Below are 18055 nucleotides of genomic sequence, written 5' to 3' on the forward strand. Positions count from 1 at the left end.
AAGAGAGGGAGGGAGGGAGAAAGGAAGGGAGGGAGGAAGAGAGGAAGGGTTGAAGGGAGGAAGGAAGTGCCATGGCCACTGTGAGTACAGAGGAGCCACAAGACTTTTAAGGGATAACAATCTTAAAAGGTGTCTCTTTTTCTTTCTCGTTTCTTTCCCCCAAGTCCACTGGATTAAATAGCTCAGCAATAAGGAAAATTAAAAATTGAAGTTATCCTTCAGTGTTCCCACACCTATTAGTTTTCGTAATTAGACAAAATGCAACTTGGCTTTTCGGAGCAGTAGTCTCTTAGACGCTTTGAAAGAAAGGCTAAGTGTGCCACGGTTTTCTTTGTCATTATTATTCATTGGGAGGATCGGAGTCAGCTCAAGGATTTTCAGACTCCCAGTCTTCACACGGACCTTCCCTCTTAGGACAGGCCCCCTCCTCTCTCTCTATACATGGAGGCATAAAGTTTAGGTATCAGAAAGTCATGCAAACGAGCAAAGGGTACGGCTGTCTGGACACTCTATTAGAGCAAGCAAACAATTCTTAAGAGCTCTTTCCAATGGCGTCCTGTCTAGACTGTTCCTTTGGGGGGGCAGGGGGTTGTCACAGAAGCCTTCAATGTCTCCCATTCTCAATTGTAAGTATGCAGTTCTCAATACTACTACAGACGAAGATTCCTTGCCAGCTCCGGTTGGCGGGAGGGTGGATCACGGTTTTTGGCAACAGTGTGGACCACAGACATCCACAAAGCCTCAGGCAGCAGCACAGACCATGGACTCGGCAAGGCCTCTGGTGGCAGTGTAGACCATGGACAAGAGAGCGCTTAAAGTTTGTGACAGGGACGCTGAAATGTAGTTCTTCCCAGTTGAGGACTTCTGCCTGGGGGTTGGGGAAGAACTCGGTTTTCTTTAAGGAGCTGGCCACTGGGAGTTTGACCATGCTGCAGTGAGTATATGGGCGACATTGGGACTCAGTGTGTGTGTGTGTGTTTCTTCTTCTTCTCCTCTTCCTTCTCCTTCTTCTTCTTTTGGGAGAGGGAACTAGGGTCAGGGGATGGACCTGGGAGGACTAGGAAGTGAGTGTGATTGGGGTGCATTATGTGAAATTCCCAAATAATCAATAAAAACATTGTGTTGGGGTAGGGAGGAGAAAGCAAACAAACCAAGACTATTAATCGACACTTGTCCTTTTGCCTATTGGGACACCTGAACAGAAGGGAGACGTGGCCTGGATCCCCAAATGACTGGGCCAGTAGTAGAAGCTGATGTTGTCTCTTATCTTTCACTTTGATGGGAAGGAACAGCTGCCCCCCCCCTACATGAAAGGGTCCATTTTGCTGCTCATTCACTAAGCTGAGCATGTTTCCCCATGAATTCATTGGGAGTGTGGGGGGAAAACAATACGCACATGCCTCATAGAAAGGTTAGGACTGATGAATTCCAGTTCTCTCTGAGGATGAGGTAATTTCTCACATAACAATGGTTTAATTTGAAGGCCTTTATTTAGACAGACCCAAGGGTAAGCTGAGATTTATGAACATGCTTGCTGGCTCGCTCTCCCTCTCTGGGTCAAGTCTATTAAATACTATTTTTAAAATGCTAAATACCATGTCGTCCTTCAAAGGATACCTAAACTTTGTCATTTGGGTTTGTAGCTGGAGCACGGCTCCTGTCTTAGCTTCTTTACTTCAATAAAGGAAGATGGTAAAAGGGGGGGGGGGGAGAAGAGACACAGGAAAAGAGAAAAAAACAGTACTGTAGATGCCGTCTTCAGGGACTGAGAGACACCTAGCAGTCTCCAAGTCCCGACTCTGCTCTTGGAGGGCTGAATATCTACTCAGAAAGATGAAGACTTTAGTGAGGGCTTTGCCGAGAAATTCCACAACACACCTGGACAATGCACTGGGTAGCACCCAGGGCACATAGGTTCAGACAGCTAAAATGACCCCTCTGCCTCCTGCTGGTTGGTGGCCTTGGGCGATCTCTACCTAACTTCTCCAAGGTTGTGTTATCAGCAAAATCGTGGACATTTACAACTTTCCCGGGGCCTCTCCCCATTCTCTCAGAGTTCCCATTCCGTTTCTTGTAGTCACAAAGCTAATGACAACTTCCAGAACTGCACTCCCCACCACTGAGGCCTCTGAGGTAGGTGACAACCGGGGCCGGGGAAGTTCAATGCTGTCTCTTCCCAATAAGGGTGATCCGATATGAGCGTATCTAGAATTAGATATGCCCCATTCTCAGTGAGGACAGCAGCGGCAGAATGTGAGGCCAGGATTGCCAGCAGCTGCCTAACTGGGCCAATGGCAGAGACAGACGGACAGCTGAAGGCAAGAGAAAACGGGAGAGCCTTGACATCTCCTGGAATCCGATCATCCCTGACATTCAGCCCTCATCCGTGACTGTGTTTCATAAGCAGTAAATTCCCTTTTTATTTTCGTGTCAGCCAAATCACACTGACTTCTACCAGATTGAAAGAAATCTGATTAATGTAGTCACTCCAATTAAGAAAGCTTGTACCATGGTGACGAAAGCATTGGAAAGTCAGACGGTGGGGGTGTTTACACTCTTCTTCTGGTGTACTAAAACGTCATTGTATTTTACACTTAAAGCAACGACATCTTTTTTTTGCATAAGTACACCATGATAATAAAATAAATTAGTATGAAATTTATTAGTATAAGTGTAAATGGGCAGGCAAACCCATGTTCTTATTCTTTCTTGTTTGGTCTAGCCTTCTCATTCATGAATTGGATAAATTTTGTTAGGTAACCATGTTTCAGGAGATATGTGAGGGGCAGGCATATTATAGCAAGGATGAAGAAGCATGGTTAGCCTAAGATACCCCCTCTGACATATGGTCCTACTTTCTATAGCTTTGGTTATTCACGTTCAATCACAGTACAACAATGTTAGGTGGAAAGACTAAGAAATAATTTATGAGGTTTGGAATTGCATGCCGTTCCCAGGATTACGACGGAATCTGGCGAAGCCCTGCTCCAGCAAGCCAGGACTCAATCATCCCTTCGTCTTCTTGTGTGTCCTTGCTGTGCATGGTACTTACCCAGCAGTCATTCGGTAGCCGCCTCGGCCATCAGACTGATTAGTGTGGGAGCCCAGTGCGTGCGCTAGTCATCTGTCTGGAGTCCTGAAGCTGAGTCCCAGGGCCTGCACTGTCCACCTCCCTCCTCCTCTCATCATCACAAGGGGATGAAGGGTGATGCTTGGAGGGAGAAACCGTGCTCGCACAACTTCTATTACTCTACATTGTCTCCAAAGCTCTTTTAATTATTAGCTATCCTCGTTAATCTCTTAATGGGCCTAATTTACAAGCTCAACTTTCTTATGGGTATAGGGCAGTGTGATCAGAACTGTCTACGGCTGCAGGACGTCTTGGAATGTGTTCCATCTCCATAACGGGGAATCATGATATCCTAATTGCTTTTTACTTTCGGTGTTATTGCTATTGCTCCTGTTGTTGGCACTGGGAGCTGCTCTCGAGCCTTAGCACTGGCTGGCAGAGAGCTCTACCATCGAGCACCGTCCTTGCTCCCTTCTTTCCTATTCGCGCACCTGCCGCAGGCCTGGACCGCCACTCACTCTCACTACATTGCTCATTTTCAGAATTCCAGATTCCTCTCGAAATGAAGGAGGAAGCGAGCGAGTCGGGACTCCTTATTTAAAGCATTATATGGTAAATGCCTCGTGCAGGGGATCTGCCCCTAACTTGTGTGACTTTTGGCGAGTTGCTGAATCTTATACAGGCTACCTCCCAGGATATGGGAGAGATGAATCTGCTCATATAAAGCACGGGTAGGTGTCAACAGAAGTTAGTGCTATTCCCACTCCTAAAGGATGATACAGAAAATGGTACGTTAAAGGCTCTGAGCTTGTTACCAATGGCAAGGCTGCTGCGGCCGCTTACCCTCCTTCAATGATGAAGTACCGAAGCTTGTCATTGCTGTCTCTGGAGGGGGTGGCGTAGCATTTGTTGAGTGTGAGGATCAAGTGTGTGGAGTCAGCTCCAACCACGAAGACCCCCACGTAGAGAACATCGCGAGTGGTCAGCACAACTTCCCCTTGGCGGTACGGGTGTTTGTACGAGGCATTTTTGTAGAGCGCCATCTTGGTAGTGAAGCTGCCCTCTTGAGTTGGAACTGTCAGATTGATGACACTAACAAAGAAAGACTCACATGTGAGGTGAAGAACCCCTCCCAAAAAAATTGTTATTTATTCAATGACCTGCTGTTTTCCAAGCTAAAATGTAGAGGAAGGCAGAGCATGCAGGCCTAAAGTGTAAGACTGCCTTGAGTAATTTAGTCCCTACATGGGGCAATTTACATTTAAATGAAATTAAATAAAATAAAAAATTCAATTTATCAGTCCCCGGAGCCAAATTTCCAACACTCATTGGTCACAGGTAGTTACTGTACCACATAGTTCAGCAGCGAGGCATTCCCGTCATTAGTCGAGAGCATCTTGTTTCCGGAAACGTGAATTATATTTTCTCTGGTGCCTCAAAGACAAATGCTAGCTATTCGGAGGCTGCTAACCTTAGCTGTCAAGGAGAGAGGAAGCATAAGAGCAGCCCGTGAAATTCTTTACCTCAGCATAGGCTTCACGACAGAGTCCAAGGAGATCTTGATATCCAGCTCATAAGCGCATGAAAATTCTACATTGATCGTGCGGTCCCGAGTGATGATGTTGCCCGTGTTGTTGGCGCTCTCGATCCAGATTGTGTTTTTATACATGATATGAGTGCCATTGGACTGCAGATCAAGGGAAGGTCAGAAATCATTAAAATACGGGAGCACGCAGTTAACATTTCAAATCTGTCTCCCGGAATGGTAGAGAAATGGCTTTGTTCCACACCAAACCCAGAGGCTAGAATACTTCAGCATGGAAGCAGCCTCAGCACCAACTGGGGGAAAGAAGTATTGCCATAGATACGAGCAGTGCCCTTCAGTCTGATAACCTTGAGTGCCTGCAGGAGGCAGATTCCATGTGCCACTGAATTCCAGTTACAAACAGATATCTGTTGGAACTTGGGCTAGGGAGAGCACGGACTCGGGCTAGGGAGAGCATGGACTCGGGCAAGGGAGAGCATGGACTCGGACTAAGGAAACCATGAACTTGGGCTAGGGAAACCATGAACTCGGGCTAGGGAGAGCATGAACTCAGGTAGGGAAAGCATGAGATACTGACAATGCCCAGAAAATGTAAATTGAATTGGAAATTCTTTTTCGGTCCTTAACCTGAAATCTCTCTTCTAACAAACATTTTTTTCCAGGTACTCTTACAAGTACCAACTGAACAAGTGAGTTTTACCTCCTTAGCCCATTCTCCCTCTGATGAAAGCACTTTGTTACATCATGGGAAGAAACAAGAGATGATGTGAGATGCTTCATTAAACCAAGTGCTGGAAACCCCGACACTAAAAGTTGGGGCCTAGTTCTATATTTATACCGCCAACTCCTTTCTTCAGCTGGCATCCTTATGACCTAAACCAGCTGGACCAGGCTCTATTTACCTGGAAAGACAACAGAAGCATACGAAAGGTAATGAAAGTCTTGCAGATAAATAGAACAAAGGACCGCAGTGGGCGTTGCAAACCAAGGAAAGAAGTGTCCCACTCAGAAAGCGTTTTCCATTCACTCAACCACTGGGCCCCAAATGATGATCGCTCTTTCTGTCTTTGATTTTTGCATGTGTGCTCTGCTACTCATCAATAAGTGTTCTAAGCACACTGCCCTGACTTTTAGGATGATCAATGAACACACTCCAGGAGATGACACTGCCTCAGCCAAATGCTCTCTCCGCCCGCCCCATTTTCTCACCTGCACGATGTTTCCGCAGTTCCCTTTGGTATTGTTGATCTGAAAGGAGATAAAATCCTCCCCCTCGATGCCGAGGCACTGTCTGTCATTGATCCTCACACCCTCTCTCTCGAAGCCCAGCTGGAAGAGCTTGCACTTAGAAATGGATACTTCCATCTGGGCAGCCTTGCAGGTCACCTCTGCGTCGATGATGTCATGTGAGTCTGTGGGAACAGTCAGGAGGACAAGGCTGTCAGGGGGAGTCGGTCTTGCCGCATGGATGGGCTGGGGCCCCCATGGCTGTGTTTCTTTAGAAGCAGGAAGCAATCTCCACTCAGAGGCTGCAATTCTTTCTAATTACACTTTGATCACACCAACTGAGTACATGAATTCATTCGAAGTAATAACCTGGGCGTTGGTGGAGGCTTATTAAAAAGATAAAAATGCTAATAAAGTGCCTTTTGTCTTCTCTGTAGAAACCCAGGCCTTCCTCCCACACAGGCTGGTGGCAGGTACTTTTCTGTAAGTGACACACAGAATCTGTCACAGTGTGGTCTGGCTGGGGAGCTGATACCTCAGGGAAAGCAGCGCTGGCCTGACTCCACCACCCACTGCCCTGGCTGAGCCCCGCTCAACAGAACCTCTAGGGTGTCCGGGTGAGCTCCACTAGAAGGCTTTATCTCTGAGTACCTAAGCACCATAGAAACAAAGAAAAACGTTTTCGCTGCCTAGATGAACATGTCCCTTCCTATGCAACATTCTAGTCAACTGGGCTTTTATCTTTGAATGATGCTAATATTAGCATGTGCTGTGAGTTACTTGGTTTGGAAAAGGTCGTAAAGCCAAAAGCCAAAGCACTTTCCCTTTAAGCTGGCATCCAGGTGGGCTCTGCTAAGGACAATGCCATTTCTAACCCTGGGGAACTAAGGTCGGGGACAGAAGGAACACTGGTTATCTGCTGTTCACATCAAACATTGCAGCCCTGTCTTCAGGACAGGATCAAATATCTTTGGGCCAGATAAAGCAGGCTGGAAGTCCGTCTTAAGGCACCTGGCTCTCTAATTCTTTCTTGTTGGCATCAAACCATTTACTTATTTGGGCGTCTAAACGAGCAACTTGGATCTGTCTGATGTTACTTGGATTCACGTAGGAATGACTAGTTCTGTTCACTTACGCATCTGCGTGTCAGGATGTATTGAAAAGGATATTGCTCTGAGGAAAAGATCATTAGCCTATGTTGACCCTGTCAAATTGTTTCCTAGACCCTGAACGTTTTGCTTTGGGTTTCTAGCACAGTGCGGGGTGGGCACACAGCCCCTTCCCTGGCATTTTTCTTGATAAGCTTCCTCATTAGAGCTTCTGGGCAGAGATGCATTAGCCACTCACTGTTTCCGTACGGGGGCGGCTCAATGCAGCCACACAATTCTCCTCCGTTGTCCAGCTCACAGGTCCTGTTGGGACAGTCCGCCCCCACACAGGGGTCTTCAACCACTCCTGCTAAAAAGGAAAACACAGAAACGCACAATTTGATTTTCACACCTACATGCAGTAGCATTGGATTGCACTACAGATTTGACACACAGTTCAGTAGGGACCAGTCAGGTGGGAAAGCTGACAGGCAGGGTAAACTCCAGGAAATAAACGCAAGTACTCGTGGTTGTATGTTTACTGTGACTCTGCCCTATGCCTTAGCATGAATTAGCATGACTGACTCTCACAAATGCTCCTCAAGCTGAGTATTAGAAACCCAGTTTCACAGCTAAAACTTACCCAACTTACCCAAGATCATCCAGGCAGGTAAGTTGTAGAAATAAAAACCAGACTTATCTACCAAGTAATTCTATAAATTCTGTACCCACCATACCATATCACAGTACATTTTATACATATTGTAATTACTTGAATTTTCTATATTTATAGAAAATTCACATCCAAATAATTTGTTTCTTGCTTTCCAGCATCCAAGCCATCTCATAGGCAGTGCTCAACAAATATTTATCAATAACAAAAATCTTAGGACTCCTAAGATCGTAGAGAAGCCCCTCCTATGAGACTTCTTTGATTCACGGTGCACCTTCTCCCCAAACATCTACTTGATTTTATAAAGGTAGGCAGATCAACAACTATGCATCATTCTCCAATTCAATCAACTGTACCATTTTGCTAAAGGGAACAAGGAATAAAGTAATGTGGAAGCATAGGAGGTGTAAAACACCAGCCTGTTATTATGAACAATATTCCTGTAAGCCATGACTCTTCATTGTCCCTTTGACACTCGCTAACTGAAAGTGTTCTCTTTAAGAGACTAATTCTTTATACGATGAATATCCTTCCAACCAAGAGTGAAAGAGCCTTGCTCAACGTGCCATAGCTTTTTGCTAGGGATACACTTGCCCATCATGAGGGAAGTTGCTCTGGGAGCTCTTTATGGGGCTTAGAAAGGTCACACATGTCAGTTATTAGAAACCATCTCAGATCAACTGTATATGTGGTGGTAATCAATAACAAGACACTGGGGACGTAAAAACTACTCAGCAAGCAGAATTTTAAGTGATCATCACAGACACATACAAAAAAAAATAAGGTTAATAACAAAATTCGGGGCCTGGAAAGATAGCTCAGCAGTTAAGGACAGTTGCTACTCTTTTAGGAGAGCCAGGTTTGGTTCTCAGCACCCATATAATGGCTCGCAACCATCTGTAATTCTAGTTTGAGGGGACTCAACTTCCTCCTTTAGTCTCTTCATACACCAGACATACACATGCTGTGCACACATATATATAGACAAATACCTGTGCATAAGATAAAAATAAATGTTTTTAAACTACAGTCTTCAACACACACACACGCCTTGTTCAATGTGGATGTCAGTCCCTGCTACTGAGTAACTAATTGTATGTGGTGAGATGGGGTGGGAAGTTCTTCTGTATATGTGTTGCTTTTATTGGTTAATGAATAAAAAGGCTGTGTGGGCCTATGGCAGGACAGGAAAGAGCAAGGTGGGAATTCCAAGCAGAGATAGAGGAGGAAAGGAGATGGAGTCATAGAGACACACGTAGCTGCTGAAGGAGAGAGACCACCTGGGACCTTACCAGTAAACCACAAAATAATAGGAGTGGGTTAATGTAAGAGTCAGTTAATAAGAAGCCTGAGCTAATAGGTCAAGCAGTGTTGTAATTAATATAGTCTCTGTGTTATTATTTGGGTTTGGGTAGCTGGGAACCAAACGAGCTGTCTCCATCTACAGTGAGAGTACAGAGATGGCTCAGCATCGTGCCTTATTTTCTAGAAAGATGAGCGAAGGAAAGCCATCAGCATTGCTTAGATGTGTCTATTCTGAAAAGGCTTTCTGTTTTTAAGACCTTTCTCTGCTCACCCAATGTGTTCAATATTTGACACAGGAACAAGCACACAGCGGGCAGTCAGCAGAGGGTGTCCATGGCTAATTCCATAGGAGACTGGCCAAAGAGAACAGAAATGATGAACAGTGTACGGCCTGCAGGAAGAAGAGCTCATCCAAAATGTAGAGGTCCTTCTCCCTCTTGACACACAAGGTATAAACACGCTCTGGCAGGAAGAAGCTTGTGTGTGTGTGTGTGTGTGTGTGTGTGTGTACAGATAAAAGCCAAACAAATTTCAAAATTCAAACACTTAACTTTTAAGTTAGTTAAATTGTTTTACTTATGAATACACTAAACTCTGAGTTACCAAACAGATTTTTCAACAGACTAGTAATTTTAACAGTTTCTGAAATCACCAAAGACATATTTTCATTAACTACATGATTTTTAGGTTCTGAACTGAGTGCACCTCAACCACTTAATCATATTTACTCTACAGACTCACTAATGCATGTGTGCTTTAGAAATCATCCTGAAAACCTACTGGCTCTTAGATGCACTCAGGTTTGGTATTGTGTCTGCCTACAAACACATATTCTGTTGTTCACACCATCATACCGTACTGATGGAAATGGCCATTTATATAATGGGCACACCTATACTTATTACCCACTTATTTGTGTCTGTATTATTAAGAATTACTTCACCAGGCAGTGGTGGCACATGTCTTTAATCCTAGCACTTGGGAGGCAGAGTCAGGAGGATCTTTGCGAGTTCTAGGCCAGCCTGGTCTACAAGAGCTAGTTCCAAAGCTACAGAGAAATCCTGTCGAAGAAGAAGAAGAAGAAGAAGAAGAAGAAGAAGAAGAAGAAGAAGAAGAAGAAGAAGAGGAGGAGGAGGAGGAGGAGGAGGAGGAGGAAGAAGAAGAAGAGGAGGAGGAGGAGGAGGAGGAGGAGGAAGAAGAAGAAGAGGAGGAAGAAGAAGAGGAAGAAGAAGAAGAAAAATTATTTCATTTATTTATGACGGTAAACACATTGAAACATGGAAATACTACATACACTGAAGTTTCTTACTACAGAACACAACACATGAAGAAGTTTTTATTTCTCCATCTAGTTTAATGTATGAACCCTACAGACACCCATCTGCAGCTTCCTTTGAAACCAGATAGAGCCAGTACACTCCAGCTCATCTTTCCACCGGCAATGCCTTCCCCTTTCTGCTATGGAAGTCATGGCAGAGCTGAGTTGAGAACTAAGAGCAACCAGGAGTCTCAAACTACCTACGCCCTTCCACCCAGTCACTAGACTGCTGCTTCTCCCACCTAGAGCCGCCCCCTGGAAAGGCCCCCTCTTTGACCCTGGGGACAGCCGACAGCACTCTCCTCTCCTCCTCAGGGAGCAGATGGACAAGGAAAGGTGGGGTGGACCCGACATCAGAGCAGTGCCGCCCACACAGCACCCACAGAGAGAAAAGGATTCTCTTACAGCAGTTCTCCTTCTCGATCCACTCGGTGCTGAGGATGCCGAAGGAGCGGCAAGCCTCCCCGTAGGCGGCCAGGGAGCCGCAGAGCTGGAACTTCTTGTGGTTGTAGCAGCCGTCCAGGTAGCAGGACTCGTAGAAGGGGAGGGGATCAAGAAGGCCGTAGCAGGGCTGAAAGAAGCCCTTCATGTCGGTGAGCTTCAGGCAGTAGCCATCCCCCTGCATGGTCTGGATGTGCACGTTGTCGCACGTGGCTGCGTACTGGGAGAACTGGAGCTCGTTGCAGCTGGGGGCAAGAGGTCTGGTCAGAATGCGGGAAGCGGAAACCGCCATCTGAGCTCGCCCACAGAACGTAAGACCACGTCTGTCGGGTCTACTGGGCTAGCTAGGCCTGGAGCTCATATGATATGCAGATGTCAACTAACTAGCATTGTGACCTTAGGAAAGTCAGGTTCCAACTGTCTCTATCCACTTAAAAAAGTGAAACAATATCGATTGTTCATATCGCTGGGACAGAGTGAAGATAAAATACCAGAATGGATTATTAACCAACATGTATTGATATAGCAGTCATTCGCACTTCAATATAGTTCACTGATATCATTGACACAATAATGGTTAACAGCATATTGGCAAAATAACAATACCAACAATAACGATACCTACAGGATTAAAGAACGAGGAGGAAATTCAGGAGCTTCTAGACAGTTCCAATTTAGCTGTCAGAGATCAAAAGCAAAATATTTGTAAGAGAGCTGTGTGCAGCTGAAGATAGCTCATAGCAGGAAAACCAAAGAAAGGCAGGAGGAAACAAAACAAAGTGAAAACAAAAACACAGCCTCTCCGGGGGCCTAGAACCTTGCTTATTCGTGGGAAACCCAGAATGGCTTAAATGCCCAAAAGCAGCTGTACTACCGGTGAGCCACTGAGTGGGACATAGAGGGAGAGGCGCCACCAAATTAGAAGCAGAGGATTCTAGTCCTGGCTTGGCACTTCCAGGACCTCCTCATGCAAATGAGCCATTTAGAATGTTTCTCTAAGTAAAGATACCCAACTAGATGCTAAAATCCTTCCCAGCTCTGGGTCCACTGAGTTACAGACTCATTTACATATCATCTTGACATGATATATTATTCAGCGTTTGCTTAGGGCAAGGCCAGAAGCTTGGAGCACCCTTTCTACAGCTGGGTACTTAGATGTTATCTGACATGTAGGGCATGAAGAGGCCAGGCCCTTGGAGAAGCAAAGAAATGTCAGGAAGAAGAAACATGTTCACAGAGCCAGAAAGGTGTCCGCGTGATTCTGCAGCTGAGGGAGACCCTAAATCAAGATCCTCTGCAATACCATGTTTAGCTCCGACTCAGCTGACCAGAGGGGAAGTGGCTGGTAATCACCTCTATAGCCCATGTTTACAGAACGACTTCTTCATTCACAACATCAGTAAAGCCTTCTGGGAAGATGGCAGGTTCCCCGAGCAGCCTCAGCACTAAGTAGCAAAGAGCTGCCTTTCTCCAATGTCATCTCTCCATTGCATCACCAGTAGGCGATCCTAGATCTCAGGGAGATAGCTGGTGACAGCTTCAGATTCTAGTCCCAGGCACACTCTTCTGAGTGGCTGAGAGCAGGATCACATGACAACTTAGAATTCTATCAACTAAACCCCGCTCCTGCAGTTGGAAAATTTACTGGGTCCTCCTAGACTCCAAAGGCCAAACACAGAGTTCTGCATGACAGGATGAGAAAGGATGCTAAGGGAAGTACACGCCCCGTTCACACCTCCTATGCATGTAGGGAGACTGGAGCAAAAAGTCCGTGGCCATGGTTTGAACTACTGGGATACACTCACCTCTTCTGCATGCCATTGGTCTTCCAGCTCTGGGCCAGCACCACACTGCTCACCACCGGTTTCCCCCGCAGAGTCACATAATCATCAGTCATGTCCCCATTGAAGTTGCCACAGAGGCCACACACTTTGTTCTGCAGCCTCTCACTGATGCTGATTTTAATGATGTTGAAACCATTGTAGTATATCTGGATGTCGGGACTGGTGTCGATCACCAGAAACCCCTCGCTGCTGTAGATTTTGGTTGCCAAGCCAGTTATAAATGGTACATTTACTTGTGTGCCGTTCACCTATTAGATGCAGAGAGATAGGAAGTCCTTACCTGAGGGCTGGGATTGGCCCATCTTTTCAGCAAGGAGCCAGATGTTACAGGCCCTGATTTCTCTACCACAGTTACCCAACTCTGCCCTTGTGCTGGGCCATCACCCACCCTGTGTAACAAAGTGAGTGGCTAGCTTCCAATAAATCTTTATTTACAAAGTCAGACAGGTGAGGTGGCAGCTCAGTTAGCATAGTGCTGCCCTCAAGAACATGAGGAAATGCTTTTAGTGTCAGGAACCCACAGTGCAAAAGATGGGCATGGTGGCTCATGCTTATAATTCCAGAGCTGGGGAGAGGCTGAAACAGGAGAATCTCTGGGGCTTGTAGGACAGCCAGTCTAACTCACTCCTCAAGCTCCAGGCAGCTGAGAGACCCCACCTCCAAAATGAATAAATAACTAAACAAGCAAACACACAAATAAATATATATGGGCAACCTGAGGAAAGACGCCTGAGGTTGTCCTCTGACTGCCACACACCAGAGCACACATGGGTATACATGTGCATTAACACACAGACACCGCAAGTAGATGTGGTCACAGGCTACAGATTCACCACCCCTGCCCTAGAGTTTACGGATATACACTTATCCCGCGGTTTCCAGAAAGGAAGCCAACTGTAGGAACAGAAAAGTTAAGAGGGAAGAAAACATCAGAATAGTACGCCTTCCTTGAATGGATAGATTTCTGTGTTAAACTTTCCCCAACATCTACCAGTTACTGAAAATGACATCATAATCTTGCTCTAAGGAGAGTCCAACATGGTTACAATGGATCTTGGGATAGCTGACACGTTTATTGTTTTTTTATTTATAATGTGCAAACCTCAGGTTTATAAGACCTGCTGTCTTATAAACACGGTATTTTCTGCATTTGTCATTTTCCTGGTTTATAAAATGTCTTAGCCTTTGGGATTAGATATAACATGTTTTTCCTGTGCTTACAAATGTGATTACAAAATCAATTGGATTTCCCCCCTACCCTTAGTTATTAGTAATGTTCCATAAAAAAAAAAAAGATGGCTTTAAAAAAAATCCTGCCTTTTCTTTTGACTGGCTTGGGGTATTACTTGGCAGTGGTGTCTGTGTGGCTCTCCTGAGGGTCACTTTCACCTCGTCCTGTGTTCCCACCAGCGCAGCTGTGTCCCTGCAGGCCATTTTGCCAGAGGAATTGGAGTGTCAAAACCAGCTGCAGCTTTCCCGGAAGTTAAAAGCCGGTAGTAAAACCTGGATTCTTCCCTTTAAGCTTGCAAAAAGTCGGTCTCTTGCCTGGGACTATATGCCAAGCTATTTGATGACTGCTTAAATAAAGGTTCATTCAATGCTAGATTTAGCTGAGCTGGTAGTGGAAGGCCAATGAAAGACCCAATGTTCCAGAACATGTACACAGGGCTCTCCTCCTCACATCCCCACCTTGTACCTGAGCTCACTGTAATGGAGCTTGGCTTCATCTTTTGGGTCAACCTAATGTGGCCAGTCTGGTATAGCTGCAGACCGGGGCCCAATAGTTCATTATTTCATTATTTTCCTACGTGGAATGAGTAACGGTATTTAAACCAAATATTCGTTTTGGGGGGGGGGTGAGTGGGCCCTTCACATGTGTTTATATACAGGTCTTAGATTTAAAATTTTTAACAGCCAAGGCAATGACCCTAGGAAGAATCAACCTAAGATAAATTCAACATTTTCTTTCAGTTGGAACATCATCATGGGGCTGCCGGTGGAGGCGGCTGCTCTCCTTGGCTTTATTCGCATCATTGTTTTTATAGGTAAATAAATACCTGCCATCTCTGTTTAGGGAATGCGTGGCAGAAATGCGGGTTGGTCTTAGTATAAGCGGGCAGCGTCAAGAATAGTTGTAAAGGCTCTTAAGATTTAATGAGATGCCTTTTGGAAACTAATCCAGAGTAAAAGCTGGCTTATCTACCATTTTATCACCTGGAGCCCAGTTGCCAGCCTGCTGTCAATACAGCCTGAGACGCTAAGTTTCCTGCAAGGCCTTTAAAAGCATGGGTAACAGAGGCAGTGGCCTATTCTTATGCCCGCAGAAGTTTCGGGCTTCAACTCTCTAAAATGTGGCCACGTGTGTAGGATACTTGGAGCAATCCCTTATTACCCTTCAACTCAGTTATTTGGGATAAACTACAACGAACAGCCCGCTATCATAGCCCCGGCTCCCTTGGAACATTTCTTAAGAATCAAACCTTGACAGTATTGCGGTCATTGATGAGAATCTGCTCTTCGTTGATGTAGAAATAGACAGGGGAGATGATGGTGAGGTTGGGCGAGGACCACTTGTCAAAGTTGATGATGAGCTGGAAGGAGATGTCCGGCAGCTTCTGGCAGATGGTGGATAGCACGAAGGCGCAGTTGGCCGGGAAGCGCAGGAAGGCACCATCGAAGGTGCGGAAGACGCCACCCCCTGCCGCTAAGCAGTAGGAGGTCTTGGTGCTGAAGCAGCCACGCACCCCACTGCGCAGGGCGCACTCCTCATCTGACTTGCACTGGCGTGGGTCGCACTGGATCAGGTTGCGCCTGAAGCAGCGGCAGCGCCTCGTGCAGTCTCCATTCCAGAACAGCTGCTTGGGCTGGAAGAGAGGTGCCATTGGAGTTAAACTGTGACCTCAGATTGCCCTGGAGACCCCAGAGCCCAGCCTCGCCTCCCTTTCATAGCGCTGGTGTTTCACTAGAGAGTGGAAGGGGGGCTGCCTGGATTCAAACACATATCCCTTTGATGCAATTCAGAGGCCAAAGAATACGCAATTTAGACTTTATTGGTTTCAATCAAGAACTCTGAACCTCTATGGCTGGGGTTGTTGAACTAATCAGAGCCTACCCGAATGTGCAGCCAGCTGTTAGGGGAGGTAGGTGAAGAGGAAAAATTCGTTGTAGATTTTCTTAAGCCTGAGAATCATGCTTCTAAGAAATATAGGCTCCCCTTTAAAATGAAATTTAAATTCACTTGGGAATGGGAGACGGGTGCTTTAAATCTCAACCAGTCAAAAGAAAATGATAATCAACTCCTATGAGCAGCCATTTCAACATTTCCCAAGGCTCACCCTTCCGAGCACTTCCCTCAATCCTGCCTGCTTCTGATTTGCCTCTACTGCAAGCGCCTTCGTTTCCCGGGGCTCTAAAGGTGACATGTCCAGCCAACACCTAGGTCTTTTTCTTTTCCTCTATGAAAAGAAAGCTCTAGGATCAGGTCACTTGCTGGTCAGTCCCAGCCCTGTCACCCTGTATACTCCATCTGGGGATCATCACTAACTCCCATAGTGAGTTTGCTCGTCTGAAGTGGGGATCCTAATCACATCTCATAGGGCAGGCAGTTGTGAAGGTCAAACTAAACATGACATGTAAAGCACATTTCCCAGCATCAAGTAACAACTCAATATATGCTCACCGCTGTTAGTTTTACAGAAGAGCCTCTCAGCCTCCTTCAGAGGCTTTATACAAAATCATTTAAATGCCTATGGCACAAGGTCTCCTCACGGATGAGACACTGGTTTAGATTCTTCCCCAGATGGGCAGCAATCTGCAGACACAATTCTACTTGATAGAGTTTATAGCCGTAACCTTGTACTTGCTCTAGATTGGGAATGTTGGGGAACAATCATGGCCGTCTACGTGGGAGGACCACAATAAGTAGACGATGAGAGAAAGGGCTATGCAATGCCTTTCCGGCTGACCATCCCTTGTCACATGTACTATGAACTAGAGGAGTTTGGATTTGGGAGCTTTTCAGAGTTGGAATTGGAATAATTGCACATATATGATGAGCTATCTTGGGAATAGGACCCATGTTCAAACATAAAATTCATTTTATGTTTCATATATTCATTCTACCTCTAGCCTGGTAATTTAATATGATATTTTACATGTCTTGTGTCCAATTTTCATAGAGCGAAATTTTTTTTTTTTTTTTTGCCTATAGCATCAGGTCAGTGCTCAAAGGACTTTATATTCTGTAGCATTTTGTACTTCAGATTTTTGGATCAGAGATGCGTAATTTATATCAATTTGGCAGACATAAAAGATGTCTTAAGACGCACAAAGGGGCCGATGATTTTCTCGGGTCCCTGTTTTCTTCTTCCACTACAGATTTCGCTATACCCTGAGATTGACTGATTGTGACTCAGATTCAAGGGTGAGCAGAGGGCAAGCTCTTCCAACCAGTGTGTCATTCATCCTCCAAGTGAAGACATCAGGAGCCAGGTCCCCACTCCTCCTAGATCTGTAACACATCCCGGGTCCCAGAAGCCTCACAAACTGGCTTCATTTCTCTTATCAGATTTATACAATAATTGAGTGCTTGGCCTGGCCTCTGTTTGATAAGAACACAGACTTTACATTGGTGGGAAGGAAAAGATAACCTGATGTTTGTAGATATGATCAGGGGTAAATAATTCATCCACAGAAGAACTTGATTGCGAAACCAGCACCAAGGGGAGTGCCTGGCCCCATGCTGCTTTCTTTACCTTAATTAGACGCGACAACGACAGCTGGGTGATTACCCTACATGCTAATGACTAGATGTGTTCTCTCTTTATTTCCAGAGAAATCTGCTGTATAAACAAACCTCCGAGCTTGTTTGAATTGAGGCAAATGGATGTGGATTATTTGTTCTGTGACTTTGTCACTTCCCGGATAGAAGCTGTTGTCAAAACCCACTGACTTTCCGATGAAAAACCAGATAATAATGTTGATAGAACTAATAGCTGCCGAGGGTTGTTATGAGACTTTCTGGGGGAGTCCAAGTGTTCTACATGCATCATTTACTAACATGTCTGGATCTTTTCTTTTATTTACTAAATGTTTCTCAAGAGAATAAGAGCCACCAACATAACAACAGCACTACTAATCACTGAAGGACTGGATGCCCGATGCCAGGCTGGGTAACTAGCGTGGGGCATATGGATGACCCTATTGAGAAGCCACAGTCGGCTACATTTCATTCATAGGAGGCAGAAGGTCAGGGAAATGAGACAGTTGGCTCAATGTTATCCTCCAACAGTGAGACAGCCAGGGCCAAACTCAAATCCTGTTCCCTTTGGCCACGCTGACACTTAGGATCCCTGTGGAGGGGTCCATGACACAGCGAATAGACAGACATATTTGGGCCATCTTCAGGCTAGGAGCAGAGTTTAGAAGTGTGCTTTTTGCCGGGCGGTAGTGGCGCACGCCTTTAATCCCAGCACTCGGGAGGCAGAGGCAGGCGGATCTCTGTGAGTTCGAGGCCAGCCTGGTCTACCAAGGGAGTTCCAGGA

General features: G+C 45.6%; 1 protein-coding gene across 2 annotated transcripts in view; it reads right to left on the reverse strand.

Moving 5' to 3' along the window:
* Positions 1-18055, reverse strand: part of Tecta (tectorin alpha) — a 69979-nt gene that overhangs the window by 3498 nt on the left and 48426 nt on the right. Inside the window, exons 13-19 of one of the 2 annotated variants that reach the window (XM_026779345.1) lie at positions 14993-15376; positions 12474-12760; positions 10633-10913; positions 7191-7301; positions 5826-6028; positions 4594-4757; positions 3914-4162 (exon numbers count right to left, since the gene is read on the reverse strand). In XM_026779345.1, the coding sequence (XP_026635146.1) occupies positions 3914-4162; positions 4594-4757; positions 5826-6028; positions 7191-7301; positions 10633-10913; positions 12474-12760; positions 14993-15376 (1679 nt within the window). Of the gene's footprint in view, positions 1-3913; positions 4163-4593; positions 4758-5825; positions 6029-7190; positions 7302-10632; positions 10929-12473; positions 12761-14992; positions 15377-18055 lie in introns of both variants that reach the window. The other variant, XM_026779344.1, reaches the window with a different exon arrangement.

The sequence above is a fragment of the Microtus ochrogaster genome, chromosome 5, assembly GCF_000317375.1.
Source record: "Microtus ochrogaster isolate Prairie Vole_2 chromosome 5, MicOch1.0, whole genome shotgun sequence".
Lineage (NCBI taxonomy): Eukaryota > Metazoa > Chordata > Mammalia > Rodentia > Cricetidae > Microtus > Microtus ochrogaster.